This window comes from Myotis davidii, unplaced genomic scaffold (genome assembly GCF_000327345.1).
Source record: "Myotis davidii unplaced genomic scaffold, ASM32734v1 scaffold886, whole genome shotgun sequence".
In the NCBI taxonomy this organism is placed as follows: Eukaryota; Metazoa; Chordata; class Mammalia; order Chiroptera; family Vespertilionidae; genus Myotis; species Myotis davidii.
Genome location: NW_006297388.1, coordinates 120,708 through 136,628, shown reverse-complemented (window position 1 = coordinate 136,628; position 15,921 = coordinate 120,708). Strand labels below are relative to the sequence as shown.

The window sequence follows — 15,921 nt, the reverse complement described above, 5'->3', positions numbered from 1 at the left end:
TCTCCCTTAAAGTCCTCCAGAAGTATTTTTAAAAATATATTTCAGTACTCCCATATTGGGTGAATATATACTTACCAGGGTTTATCATTATTTTGTATTGGTCCCTTTAGAATTATGTAGTCACCTTTGTTGTCTCTTGTGATTGCCTCCAGTTTGAAGTCTATTTTGTCAGATATGAGTATTGATGTACCAGCTTTTTTTAAAATTTCTATTTACATGGAACATTTTTTCTATCCCTTCACTTTCATCCTGTATGAGTATTTTATTCTGAAGTGGGTCTCTTTTAGACAGCATATAGTTGGGTCATGTTTTTGTATCCATTTAGCTACCCTATGTCTTTTGATTGGAGCATTTAATCCTTTTACATTTAAGGTTGTTATTGATAGGTATTTATTGTCATTTTTAATTCTTTATGCGTATGTTTCTTCTCATTACAGCAGTCCCTTTAGCATTTCTTGAAGTGCTAGTTTGATGGTGATAAACTTCTTTAGTTGTTTTTTTTCTGGTAAACTATTTTACCATCTATTTTGTATGGTAGCCTTGTTGGATATTGTATGGCCATTTTCAGGTAATTTGCTCCCACTGTAATAACAGTGTATAGTCAGACTGTATAAAAACAATAAAGTGGCTGCTAAGATAAAATGCTTTGTCATCCAGCACACAGAATTTGCTAAGTGCTACAAACCCTGAGTAGATATAATGCAAATTAAGTCACCTATGGAATCTTACCTGCTCAACAGCATCCCCGAGGCGCATTTTCCGAGCAGACTGTCCGCTAACTTGGGCTTTTGCCGAATACAAATAAAGGTGGAGGTCTGCCACGTTCTGGAACTTGGGATGGTTTTTCTCACTGGGGTCTACAAAGTGCTCGATTTCTGCCATTGTGAACTCTCTGAAAGAAAAATATAAGGGACAAAAGTTGCATGCTTAACTATAAAAAAACAACAAACAAGGCCCTTATTTTCAACTTCATTCTACAATGATATGCCCTCACACTACAGGAATCTCATCACTAAACAGAAAATTATTTCCTAAGGGAATGGCAAAAGAAAAAGTTGGATTAGGTTTGTCTAGGTCAGTGGTTCTCAATCTTCCTAATGCCGCGACCCTTTAATACAGTTCCTCATGTTGTGGTGACCCCCAATTTCACTGTTACAAATTGAACATGATTAAAGCATAGAGATTAATCACAAAAATAATATGTAATTATATATGTTTTTTCCGATGGTCTTAGGCGACCCCTGTGAAAGGGTCGTTCGACCCCCCAAGAGGTCACGACCCACAGGTTGAGAACCTCTGCCCTAAGCTGCTGTGTATTCCTTCCACTGTATTCTTTATTATTGCCAGATCATTTTTCATATTTATTATATCTTTTCACGTGCTGTTGAACTTCTTTGACGTCATTATTCTGAACTCTACGTCTGATAAATTTCTTATCTCCTCTTCATTTAGCTCTTCTTCTGGAGAATTCTCTCATTCTTTCATTTGGGGCTTGGTTTTTTGTCATTTTGGCTGCCTGTTTGGGTTTGTGTCTATTAGGTCGATCTGCTATGACTCCCAATCTCTAGTGCAGGACAATGTCAGACACTATTTATGAGTGGCCCTGAGTACCCTGTTTGGAGCTATCGGCAATCTACAGCTTTTTGCTCGCTCTGCTTGGCTGAGTGCCTTTGTAAAGGATGAAGATGTGCTCCAGGGTCTCCCTTTCCTAGCCCTGCACCCTGGATTAGATCAGGCAAAGATTCAAAGTCTCCAAGAGACCGTCTCTGCCTCCAGTACCATTGACACTCAGTTTTGATTAGCCTCAGGCTATCAACCACAGGGTGGGGTGAGACATCTTCCAGCAGGGTGGGGCAACTGCCTTCCCCAGGCAAAAATGTGCCAGTATAGCAAGCAAAGGTTCACCTGAGGAAGATGTCCTCTGCATTGTAAAGGAATGACTCAGCACAGGAATCTGTGGTGGCTGCCCTCTAAGCTCCAACCCTTGATCCCCCAAACCTGGCTTCTGTTCACACAGCTCTAGTCCACTCTGCCCTCACTCTGCTGGAGCCCAAGGTGGGTGGCTGTACACAAAATTTTGTGTTTTGGCCCTTTAAGAAGGTGCCTACATTTCCAGCTGTCTCTCCCTGGTAGACAGCAACCCTGCTGCTTTTCACAGCCAGATATTTTCAGAGCACCTTTCTCAGTTCTGGGCTGGGGAGTCCCACTTGGGGTTTAGTCCCCAGAGTTCTCAGTGGGAACAGCTCCCATAGCTTAGATATCCCCTCAGCTGCTCTCTGTAGGGCTCAAACAGCCCTTTTGAGCCTCTGCACTTCTTACCAGTCTCTATGCCGCCTCCACTTTCTGTCCTTGGTTATCAGCGTTCTCTCCAGCTGCTCTTCAGTTGATTATTCAGGATGGCTTTTCTGTATTTTAGTTGTACTTCTAGTTTGGTCCTGGGAGAGTGACCGTGTAGCTTCCACTCACTCCACCACCATTTTGGAATCTCAAAAGACAGTTTTTCCAGAAACACTTCTTAAAGTGAATATTGGTCTTCTCAGATTTGAGTTCTGTTATACTCTCAGCTAGGTTTTCTTTTCACATGGGACAGTATCTCTGAAAATGTATAGAAAGTTTATGACCTAATATGATTTGCTAAGTAAATGTCCATGTCTATAGGTAGCTTCTTAGGAAGGCCCCTATGTTGTCTAGCTTGTCTTGTGGCAATGTGGCAGGTCTGTCCTTGGCATCATTGATGGTGCCACAAAGGTGGTGTGTGTATAGCATCAGAGATATCTGCAGGTGCCCTTGGATTCAAACTGTGCCCAACCTTAAATTCCCATATACCTGAGTCAGCAGCTTCTGGAAGGAAAGTCTTTTTCTGGCTTTTAAAAATTTATTATTTTTTAAATTGTTGTTATTTTGTTTTGTTTGGTTTTGTAGGGGAGGAGTGGAGACAATAGGAATTCTTATCTTTCTGTATATTTTGATGAGGCAAAAATGAAAAAAATTTTACCTACTTGCTTCTTGTTGTTTACATTGACCAGACACAACTGATTCAATTGTTCCCATAATTCTAGTGGCAATCCTGATGGTCAGGATCATAGATCTGAAAGAAGGCCCATTTAGAATAAGGGATATTTTAAAGTGATTTTGAAAAGAGGAGCTTAAGGTGAGCCATACTGAAGGCACAAAGTGGTCAGATCTGAATCGGAACTTCTAATAAAACAAGAAATAGTGCTGTCTGCCAATTTTCTCCAAGAGTTAACAGACTTGGCTTCTTATTAATGGCTTCTGGTCATTATATTTAACCACCTTAATCCCTGCAACAACTCCCATTAGGACATTACTGCCAGATTATTAGTGAGGAAGACTACATAGGTAACGGGAAATTGTGGTTCCGGGACATTTAAATACCATGAGTAATAAACAGTAGATATGGGAGCTAGTTATTGCATCAAATAATTAATTTACAAATTATTTGGGAACTCTACAGTCTGTCAGTTTCTGTACATCACCCACCTCAGATTCATGCAAGTAATTGATAAAAGTGACCTTCAGTTGGATAAAAGTGACCATTTTGATAGTGTATTTAAAGCTACACATCTATATTTATTTACATGTTTATGTAAACATGGAAACCACATTTTGAAATAGCAGCATGATAAAGTTATTCATTTTCAAAGAAAACAAATGAGTTTTGAATTTTGAAAAATTCTGATTTAAAAAAAATGGCTATAGATATGAATTGGACATAGTAAAGCCCATGTTGATTCTACATTTTCAGTTGTCTAGTATTTTAAATGATTGTGTATATGAGTTTATGTCTTATTATGTCTCTAAACATTACCTGAAGTGTACTATAATTTTCACATTATTATCTCATACTTCGTTTTTAATAAGATTGGTAAAAGTTTTGAAATTTTAATTTTGGTTTTTCCCCACTGCTTAGAGTTTGGTGATATAAAAGGAAAAGAGGTTTCCATAGTTGCTAACATTCACTGGATTTTGTTCCAAAAGCTGGGTTTTTATTTATTTATTTAATCCTCACCTGAGGATATTTTTTCCATTGATTTTAGGGAGAGTGGATGAGAGAGGATAGACAGAGAGAAACATCTATGTGAGAGAAACACATTAATTGATTGCCTCCTACACATGCCTTGACCAGGGTCCGGGCCAGGGAGGAGCCTGCAACCAAGATATCAGACTGGGATCGAACCCAGTACCCTTCAGCCTGCAGGCTGATGCTCTACCCACTGAGCAAAACTGGCTAGGGCCAGAGTATGGGTTTTAGAAGAATTTTGAATTAAATCCACATTCTTCACCCAAGCCTAGTGATACAGTCCAACATTTCAAAGACAGTTATGCCATAAACAGCTATAGTTAAATAATTAAAACATGGAAGTACAATAAAATAAGAATTGACCACTTGATAGTGGAATACTACATAAATTGTCTATATTGGGAACATGTGGTGGCTTTCAAACATCTGACTTCTATAATTCTAAAGTGTATAGTTTATTTGAAGGCAGAAACTTTTTTCTCCTTTGCATATATTTATAAGAATTCAGGTTAATAAATTTGTCGCTGTCCCAATTTGCATTCATTTTCTTATTTTTAACTTAGAAAAGTCATTTTGGAGTACAAATCCATAACATAAATATATTCACCTCAAATACTTTATTTCTAAGTACTGAAATGTGAGGATAAAGAGATTAATCCTGTAAATCTTGTTACTTTTATAGGTCTGTGTAAAAAAAAATCACATATTAACATAGTCCCCAATAAGAGGAAGAAATTATTTAAAAGCACATACATGGTACAGAAAAGTTAAAGTGTCTTTAATTTTAAATGATCATTAAAAATAAGCTTATCTGAGTGGCATTATACCAACTGTAATAATTGCAAGAGCTGAAAGGTCCCAGTGGTTTTGCAATGTAATGTCTGCACAACCACATTTAAGTTGTTAAGGGAAGTTACAGCCCTCCCATGTATGAGACAACTGAACTCTTAACCATCACAACAAATGCTGGCCTTAAATTATACTGCTTTAAATGAAATATTACCTGGGTTGCTAGATAGTTACATTATGTGTGTATAAATGATGCTAAAATAGCCTTCAAGGGGAAATACTAGTGTTCACTGAGCAGTGAAAAGGCACATTCAATTTGTTAGCTTATTCAACTTTTTAAAGTTTTTTTTTTTAAACTAAAACAAAACAACAACAACCAAAACACCAAAACCCAAAACATCTATACTAATAAAAGAGTAATATGCTAATTAGACCAGGAGACCTTCCGGACATCCTTCTGGATAAAGCCATGGTGGTGGGGACAAGGCAGAGGCAGTTAGGGGCGATCAGGCCAGCAGGGGAGGGCAGTTGGGGGCGAGCAGGCTAGTGGTGGGGGGCAGTTGGGGTTGATCAGGCTGGAAGAGGGGGCAGTTGGGAGTGATCAGGCAGGCAGGCAGGTGAACGGTTAGGATTGCGAGAGGGATATCCGACTGCGGGATCAGGCCTAAACTGGCAGTCGGACATCCCCTGAGGGTCCCAGATTGGAGAGGGTGCAGACCGGGTTGAGGACCCCCCCTCCCATACATGAATTTCGTGCACCGGGCCACTAGTGTAAAATAAGAATCTTTTCTTAAATTTGGAAAATAAATGTGTTTCATTGTTACACTGTGATATATCTATCTGTAGAATTTTGTTCATGATCTGTTTTTTTCATCTGTTCCCATTCCTCCTTTAAAATGGTGTTTTTAAAAAGTTACATTTTTGAGGTAGAGAAGGAAGGAAGCATGTCTGAGTCTTAGGTAAGAGTGGCTTTACCCCAGCCTGTCTCCTGCACAGTCTCCAGTGCCTGGCCCTTGGGGAGCAGCATCAGAAAGCTTCCAAGACAGATTGACTTGGGGGTCTGGAGGCATCACACTGCTTAGTGACGAGTGGAAAACAGAAGGGCCTGCATTTCCAGTAGGGACCCTGAAGACTTCTAGCGGCTTCATTACTGTTACAAGATCCTGCTGCATAGATGGGGGCAGATCACTTTACACATATTTGACAGGAAAAGTTGCACCAGCTGTCTTCTAAGGCCTGTTCCAGATCTGAGAGACTATGGTGTTAACTTAAGCACTGTCTGTGCAGGGTTTCCTGTGTGCCAGGCAATGCTCTCTGTGTGCATATTTGTGACAGTCGTCTCTCGAGATTCTTATTCCTCACCTGCTTTAAGGGTGGGGCTCCTGAAATTTGGGAGGTTAATAAATAGTTATAAATGCCCACGGCCAGTAAGGGGCAAAACCAGGGTTCACATGGGCCTCAGACTCCAGAGCCATTGTGTATGCCAGCTGTCTCCCACTGAGTTTACTTGTGTGTGTTCTTCACCCAAGACAACTAGGTGTGATGTTTGTACAAGCTAGTGTACAACTCATGTTTCAGAAAGAGGAGGAAGAGTCTGTCAAGTTATGTGATTTCCTGCCGAGAAGAGGAAAGCTTAATTTCAGTTAGCTTTTCACATCCTTTGTAGAACTAAAGGCTCATTATACAATCCTATAGTTTGGTCCATTTTATGAAGTTAAGAAAAAGTGAACAAATTTTGTTTAGAAAATTTAATTTAATCACAGCAAACCCAAACCAGACATTTTAGCCATGAATAATCTTGTCTGTGAGGACAATATTTATTATACATTTGGAAGGAAAGATTGAAATAACTCTTAGTGTCTTTAACACACAATTTTTATTTTGCCAGTTTTAATAGAGATTTAGCCTCATCTACCCAGTGCAGAGGGTGCAGGGGGTGCCTCTCAGAAGAATGTGCCTGTAGTTTACATGTAGAGGAGGCACAGGGCCCTTTCCTGCTGGCACCCCTAATGGGCATGGTTTTGCAGAGGGGAATATGGATCCCTTCTCACTTCCTGCCACGCATTTATCCCCCATACACCAGCATCAGCAGTTCAGTTTTCCCATCCCTTCTGTCCTTGCCAGATGCATTGTTTTTAATTTCTGTTTTCCCCTGTTTCCATTCACTTAGCAAAAACTTGTCCAGTAAGTTAACATTTAGTTACAGACCTTCTCAATGCTTCCTGGTCACCTGGAAGAGCACCTGTCAGGAAATGCAGGCCCTTGTGTGCTTTTGAGTGGGTTTTAAGCCTTCAATTAATTAAAGAAGAGAAGGCAAGAAGATGGCCTTTGTTAGACTACTGATTTTGTGAGACTCCTGCCCTTTCTCCCCTCCTTCACTCTCCTGATTTATTCCATAGCAGTCAGAGAGAATGGATTCTGCCCAGCTGATATCTTATGAACTCAGTGTCCTAAGTTGTGTTGTCAGGTGTGTGCATGTGAAAAGGACGTCTGTATTTTGGTGATGTATAGTTTGTTGTCTCTCTTCTGGGTCTGAATGACAGAATTTGAAACACGTCAAATGTCCTGATCTATTATGCTGTTTTAACTGTGTGTGTATGTGTGCATATATTTATTTGTTTTCTTATTTATGTAAGGTGCCAGGTGGGCAAGAGCAAGAAGGAGATTTTAAAAAGCCATTTTTGTGTTTATTTTTAAAAAGTACCATCTAGGAAGGGATTGATTTTAAAAGTTTCAGTTGAGTGAGAAGAGCAGAGAGGCCATTCAGTCTGTTGTGTCCTTTCTCCAGGTGTCAGGTGAGCAGTTTGAGGTTGTGCTTGGAGCATTGTTCACAGTTCTGGGATTTAATGTGCATGTTGTTTCTGGTCACGACTCCAGTCCACAACAGGCAGCTGCAGATTCTTGGGGTGGGACCTTTTTGCTTGATAAATGTGGGAAGTAGTACAGCTTTTTTTTCTCTTGATAGCTGCATGTCTGAGAATGTGGCTTTTTAAGTTGGAGGGAAAGGTTCTTCTTCCATTGAAGCTCCGGGAAATAGGAGGGCTAGAATATTTGTTTTTACTTTAGTCATGACGAACAGCATTATTTCTTAAAATGTAGATCGAGGAGTGTCTGCATCAGAATTCTCCCAAGGGCCTATTACAAATATGTATTTCCAGACTTTCTGGATCCGAATTTTAAAGGATTGGTGTTGGAAATCTGCATTTTTAAAAAGCATCTGAGGTGATTCTTGTGTACACTGAGGTTTGAAAACCACATTTATGGAGGGAGAGGCAAACACCACTGTTCAAAGGTTAGACAACGACTGACATCATTGGTGATGTTGCTCATGTTGGCCTATGTAGCAAGTACTTTATGAAAAATATAGAAAAGGTGAAGCAGTTACCTGAACCTTTGGCTTCTGCTGGGATGGTCATTACCCTAATTGCTGTAGTAAAAATGAGAACAACTTATCTTGTTAGTTGTCCTTTGCCTGTTTGACTCATTCTAATAATTGGTAGGCATAAAAGTCTAATGAGAAAATACTTTGAATGTTTTGTGCTTTAATCATTCTGAATAAGAAATGAGAATGTGTTAAATTTATATAGTAAAGCAGTTTTGGCAAAATGTGTTAAAATGGTTTAGTGGGTTAAAATCACCATTTTCTTGCAAGACTTAATAGTGTGTAGCAAATGAAAATTGTTTTAAATACAGAAAGTAGCTAATTTAGCAAAAATACTCATTTGCTTCCTTTTCTTTTTAAACAGGAAAAACTAACCCAAGAGTGTGTATTCAGAGAACAGTTTGAAGAAAACTGGTATAATACGTACTCTTCGAATCTCTATAAACATGTGGACACTGGAAGGCGATACTATGTTGCATTAAATAAAGATGGGACCCCAAGAGAAGGAACGAGGACTAAACGGCACCAGAAATTCACACATTTTTTACCAAGACCAGTGGACCCTGACAAAGTACCTGAACTATATAAGGATATTCTCAGCCAAAGTTGACAAAGACCATTTCTTCACTTGAGCCCTTAAAAAAGTAACCACTATAAAGGTTCCGTGCAGTGGGTTCTTATTGATTAGCTGTGTCATCACATCTGCTCCACTGTTGCCAAACTTTGTCGCATGTATAACATAGGATGGAGGCTTGGATGGGGACGTGCTGACTTTGTGTTGCACTTACAGGCCTGTCCTCTGGGAGGCCTGCCTGTGCCCACTTGATTTATTGTGAGAAGAGACAAGGATGTGTGTATGTTAGTGTGTGTATGTGTAAGTGTGAGTGGATGAGCAACAGGAAATCAAAGACAGGAGCAAAGTAGAAGATGGTGGCCTGATGCATGCTGTGGTATAGACACACTTTCACATGTCTAATCAGTTGTCCTTCAGCTGGTATCAGCACAGCTGCCACAACTTTGACTCATGGGATCTTGGCTGGTGGCCTGCTCAAGGGTACACTGCATTTGCAAAGGCATGGAGGGTGCAGTCTTACTTAAGAGACCTTTTCAGTTAATTCTCACTGGTGCCATCCCAGTGAATTTAAAGCAAAGATCTCTTAGTTAAAGAAAAAAAAAAGTTAAATTTATTTATAGAAATTCCAAAGGCAACATTTTATTTATTTTATATATTTATTTATTATATAGAGTTTATTTTTAATGAAATATGTACAGGCCAGATAGGCATTTTGGAAGCTTAGGCTCTGTAAGCATTAAATGGGAAAGTCTGCTATGAACCTGTGGTGAATTCATGCAGATGAATATAACTTTGCATGGATATGAGAAATTCTAATGACCCTTAATGTACTGAAGGCGACAATCTCTTTTGTGCCCGTATTATTGTAAACTTATGCACATCATTCATGACACTGAGTATTCACTCTTCAGAATGCTTGTTTCATAGCTTATCCCAGAGGATTAAAGATAAACTGGGTCTCAAACTTTTATTCTGTGTCTGTACTATTTACTCTCTCATAAGTGACTGACGCCATCCTTGTAATGTCACAGTTGGAAAATATGAGGGTCAGTATATAGCCGACTCGTCTAAATCTATTGCAGAATGTACCAAAGCTAAGCAGTAGCCATGCTTTTATTTTAGTTGGTCTCTAGAACAACAGGATGAACATCAAACATTGTACTGATTTAGAGTTCTCAAAAAGGAAAAAAAAAGCTTACATAGCACAGATTATTCTTTAAAGAGACACCTGAACCAGATTAGTAGGATCATTCTTGTAAACTTTTTATTTGTACATTTGGTTATCAAATATGAAATTATACAAGTACCATAGAGGTCATTGTAACATTTTTAATGGAAAATTGATTTTGGTGTGAACTGTCATAATACGTAGTATTAGAACCTTCAAGTAAAACTTGCAAATGAAACTAATAACTCTTCATTAATAATTGACAATGAGGGGGAAGTATTATATTTGTTGACTGTTTTGCTTTTAAAAAGGTCTTCACAAGCGCTCAGTTTTTTAAAGAGGAGGTTACTATATAGACTATCTTTTACAAGGCTTTTATAACATTTTATGCTGAAAAGCCTAAGAATACATATTTATTTAGTAGCAATAATTTTGGAACTTGCCCTTGGGCAAGGGAGACTATTCCTTACTATATCTAAGGAGAAAAGAGCCAAATTCTTAAAGCAATATTTAAGAAAAAGGAGTTTATAACAAATTCTCATACCATAGAGAATAGTTTTTAGTCAGTTATGTTGGGAAATTAAAAGTGACAGTTAAAAAATGTGTTGGAATTTATGTAGCTAATTTTAAAATTTAATACTCCAACTTTGTTTTGCTGTGATGCATATTCTCTATGAAAAATAAAGGTATGTCACTAGTGAGTTAAAGCTGTTTTGAAGTAGAAGCCCATGACTTATAGCCGTGAACATATGTGGCTCTTCTAAGGTCCAAGCTGGAGCACACAGAAGAGTCCTCCTGCTGATAGGCATTAAGGAAAAATTAAGTCTAACCTTTGGAATTAAGAAATATTTTGGGGGTGGGGGACTGAAGCAATATAAGATAATTTACAATAAAGGTCAGATTGTTCTCTTCATTTAGTCCCCCCCCCCTTTTTTTTAACTTTCTAAAGAGAAACTGTATTTAATCCCTAGATGTAGTAGTCTTATTTATTATTTAACTCTTTGCTGCTGTTAAAATGTGCACATATTCAGGCTTTAGTTCTTCCAAAAGGCATTTAATATTTTTGACTGAGAAACATTAAACATCTGACCACTGGGATGAATCAAGTTTGTAGGATGTCATAGGTACAATATTTAGCACTGAAAAAATTGATTTTAGGTGATAACCAAAAGTAAAGGAGCATGAGGTGCAATTAGCCCAAAATAAAGAAAACAATTTGTGAAAAAGACTAAAAGCTCCATGCATTCCTAGAAAAATGCTACTTTAATGTCTACATTTGGAGTTATTTTGTTTTGGTACCTATTTTTTAAAAAAAGAGAAAAATGTTTTTTTTTGCTTTTGGCAATGGATACAATAAACTGTAATGGTCTGTAAATAAATAAATATTGACTTATGCAATTTATGTAAATAAGTGTTCTGGGAGAGTAGATTGCTCAGGGTTTTGGTGGGCATTGTTCTATTGGGCAGCAGAGTGAGCTCATAGGTTTGCATCTGGTTCTTTGCCTAAGAGACTTAGAGCCCTTCATTTGGCAGCCCTTAGCTACTGTGGAATGGGTGGTCCCAGCTTTCACCAACAGATGTTTAGACAGCCCAACCACTATGTAATTGGTGCCAATATGTGCACCTTGGTTAATATTTAACATGATTGAACCACCCTCCCATCTATCTTGTGAATATCCCAGGCAGTGTCGAAGGACGTGCCAGGTTGGGGAACCTATCTCCACTAGATTCTGTTGTGTAGATAAATGAATGGTTTCAGTTTATGGTGTTTTCATTCTGTTTCTTCTCATGAACACTACACCTTGCATGATTTCCTTGATAATCTGTAATTGTGTAAATACATAATTATAGACTTTTGAAAACGTATTTTTTTAACTTGATGTCCATTTTGGAGCTGCTTCAAATTATGTGCCTACTTGAGCCAATGGAATTTTAAAACATGCTCTTCTTGCTCTTATAGCTGTTGCATATATGTTGAGTGAGTAGGGGGTGGGAGATGGAAGGGGAGGAACAAACACATCTAGATGCCTTTTCTTTCTGTAAGCATTAGATGGAGAAGCAGGGAACCTTCTGGGATAGACATTTATGGAATTGTAGCAAGGAAAATTGTGTGTGTGTGGACATTTGTGTGGATGGGTGAATGGACAAAGTCACATTGTTTGAGGTCAAATTCTGTTTGCTGAATCATTTGACCTTGAAATGTGCCAAATTTATGTAGATCTAGTTTTTGGTCACTTGCACCAAAGAGCAATGCAGTGGTGGGGTGGGGGAATACAGATGGATTCAGAAGATGTGTTGGCTAACAAGCCCCTCTGGAGGTCATGTGTGTGTATATGTGTGTTATACATGTTATGTAATACCCACGTGTGTGCATAGACATTGCACAATTTATTTAAAACTCTTTTTTTTCCACTTCAATAATTTTGAGTTTTGGTAGTTTCTAAGAGCAAACTGGTGATGTTCAAGCATTTTATCCTGGCATTACCATGAAGTTTTAAAAAGTATATTCCTTGAGCCTCAAAACATGCCTAGACAGTTTAGGACATACATTGCCTATGTTAATTTACTTTAATTTATTTTTATTCCCATACCCCCACCCCCTTTGGCAACTATCAGCTGTATTTATGAGTCTTTTTTTGTTTTGTTTTATTTATTTATTTAGGGTACTTTTTTTTTTTTAGATTCCACATATAAATGAGATCATATGGTATTTGTCTTTCTCTAACATTCACTTAGCATAATACTCTTCAGGTCCATCCATTTTGTCCTAAATAACAAGATTTCATTCTTTTTTATAACTGTGTCATATTCCATTGTGCATATGGACCACATTTTCTTTATCAATGGACACTTGAGTCGCTTCTGTATCTTGGCTATTGTAAATAATACTGCAATGAACATAGGGGTGCATATATATATTTTTTTGAATTAGTGTTTTGGGTTTCTTTGGATAAACACCTAGAGGTGGGATTGCTGGGTCATAAGGTAGTTCTATTTTTAATTTTTTGAGGAAATTCCATACTCTTTTCCATACTGACTGTAGCAATTTGCATTTCCACTAACAATATACAAGGGTTTCCTTTTCTCCACATTCTTGCCAACACTGTTTGTTGATTTATAAATTTAGTCAATTTGACAGATGTAATGTCTCATTGTAGTTTTAATTTGCATTTTCCAGATGACTAGTAATACTGAGCATCTTTTATATATTGGCCATCTGTATGTCCTCTTTGGAGAAATATCTGCTTAGGTTCTCTGCCCATTTTTAAAATTGTATTGTTTGTTTTTTTTTTGTGTTCAGTTGTGAGTTCTTTATAAGTTTTGGATATTAACTCCTTATCGAATATATAATTTGTTAATATGTCTTTTAATTGAAGCATTTCATCCATTTACATTTAGAGGAATTATTTATAAATATGTACTTATTGCCATTTTATTAATTGTTTTTAAGTTGTTTCTATAGTTCTCCTCTTCTCTTCTTGATCTCTTCCCTTGTGGTTTGCTGTTTTTCTTTAGTGTTTTGTTTAGTTTCCTTTCTCTTTATTCTTTGTATGTCTTTTGTAGGTTTTTGGTTTGTGGTTGCCATGAGATTTATGTTTATCATTCTTTATCTATTTTAAGCTGATAGGTGTTTAAATTAGAATATATTCTATAAGGGCTACATTTTTACTTTCCCTTCTATGTTTTATGTTATTGATGTCATATTTTAGATCCTTTTGTGTTGTGTATCTAACTACATATTGTAGTTTGAGTTGAGTTTGATACTTTTTTCTTTTAACTTTTGTAGTTGCTTTTAAGATGTCAGATTGCTATATTTACTGAATGTTTGGCTCTACCTGTGAGGATTTTACGTTTCTTATATTCTAAAATTTTTCTGGTTCTGGCCTTCCCTTTTCTACTGGTAAGTAACATCATTGTGGGATTTCTGTTTCTAACTAATAAAAAGACTTTTACTAGTCTGTGAAGATATTAGTTATAACTGCTCTTTCTGAAGGAAGCCATACTCAGAACATCCCTCTGTGGTTGACTTGCTTTCCCCTGGTCTCTCTTTCTTGCTCCTTCTTGTCCTATTTTTCTATTCTCCACTCCCTCCTACCTTTGTTTTATTGTGTGGTGCTGGCAGTAAGGACATGAACAGTCCTGATGGCACACAGAGTTTAATCAAACAGACATCTTGGTAGATCATGAAGAACATGGTAATGAGGGAACCAGGGGCTGTGGGACAGAAGGTGCACCCAATACAGACTTAATGAGGTCAGAGGTGAGATGCAAAAGTGAGTAGGAGAGCAATGGGGGAAAAAAAGAGCACGTGTAATACTTTCAACAATAAAGATTTATTTTAAAGAAGTCACACTAAAGAGGTACAATTAATTAATTTTAATATATTGTATTCACAGTAACCAAAATTGTGTGTTTTGATAAATGATAATAGAAATTCTAGTTTTAAAGTAAAAAAAAAAGTGAGTAGGAGGTCCAGACGAGAGAGCTATAGTCTCTAGCATTTGAAATATGCTACAAGAGTGCTTTGTACTTGGAGAATTTGGGTGCATCATATATTTTTTTTCATGTTTCCTGGACAACTGTGACTGAGCCTGTTTGACAAGCATTTATTCTGGTTTCTTACCTCTAGTAGGGGCAGTGGTTTTTGAGGTGATTAGAACCATTTGTGAATCAGACCAGCTTGTTGCCCTGGACTTATCAAGGGCATGACCAGAATGCTCTTTGTTACTCTTGGTTTCTATCCAGAGGAAGCTGACTCTTCATTTTCCTTAATATTACTCACTTCATTTTTCCCCTTCATGTCATAGGCAAAATTCACAACAGAGTGGCAATTAAAATGTAAGATAATAAGGGGTGAAAATACAACCTAATTTTAAACATATCTACTTCATTCTTTGAATAAATGGGTATTGAGCAATTGCTACACAATGGAACAGAGCTGAGGATATAGTGGAGAAGAGAATAGAAAACATTCTGATCTTGTTACTTAAACCCTGAGTTGAGTTCTATGTCAATGATTTTATAAGCATGCAGTACCTGTTTAAGATACTGTTTAAGATACTGTGGGACTGGGATGCCCACATTACAAGGCAATTAGGTCAATGTTGGCAAATTTTCATAAACTTTCCATATCTTTAACTATGAATTCAACTTACATTTACATAAAAGGATATAAGAAGTCAGTCCTATTATGTGTTTTTTTTCAGCTTTTCATATAAACTTGGGTGGTTTTAAAAAAATCTTTATTGTTAAGAGTATTACAGATATTCCCTCTTTTTTCCCCATTGCCCCCCTCACCCAGTTCCTGCCCCACCCCAGGCCTTCACTACCCTATTGTCTGTGTTCCTAGGTGAGATCTTTGGTTAATCAGTTCCTGCACTCCCCTCCCCACTTCCCTCAGACTCATCAGTCTGTTCCATGTTTCCATGCCTCTGGTTCTGTTTTATTCATGAGTTTATTTTGTTCATTAGATTTCTTGTTTGCTTATTTTGATTTTTAGATTCAATTGATAGATAAGTATTTATTGCCATTTTATTTTTCATATTTTTATCTCTTCTTCCTTTTCCTTGTCTTCTTCCTCTTCCCCTACTTAAAGAATACCCTTCAACATTTCTTTTAACACTGGTTTAGTGGTGATGAGATCCTTTAGCATTTTCTTTTCTGTGAAGCTCTTTATCTGACCTCCAATTCTAAATGAGAGCTTTGCTGGGTAGAGTAATCTTGGTTGTAGGTCCTTGCTACTCATCACTTTGAATATTTTCTTGCCAATTCCTCTGGCCTGCAAAGTTTCTGTTGAGAAATCAGCTGACAGTCATATGGGTGCTCCCTTGTAGGCAACTAACTGCTTTTCTCTTGCTGCTTTTAAAATTCTCTTTGTCTTTAATCCTTGGCATTTTAATTATGATGTGTCTTGGTGTGGGTCTCTTTGCATTCCTCTTATCTGGGACTCTGCGTTTTCTTGACTG

The 15,921-nt window shown here is 37.5% G+C and overlaps 1 protein-coding gene across 2 annotated transcripts in view; it reads left to right on the top strand.

The window, feature by feature from the left end:
* Nucleotides 1-11,353, top strand: part of FGF9 (fibroblast growth factor 9) — a 56,465-nt gene extending 45,112 nt beyond the window's left edge. For both annotated transcript variants that reach the window (XM_006773166.2, XM_006773167.2), the window contains exon 3: nucleotides 8,578-11,353. In XM_006773166.2, coding sequence (XP_006773229.1) covers nucleotides 8,578-8,823 — 246 coding nt within the window. In that variant the 3' untranslated portion in view covers nucleotides 8,824-11,353. The remainder of the gene's footprint in view (nucleotides 1-8,577) is intronic.
* The last annotated feature ends 4,568 nt before the right edge of the window (nucleotides 11,354-15,921 follow it).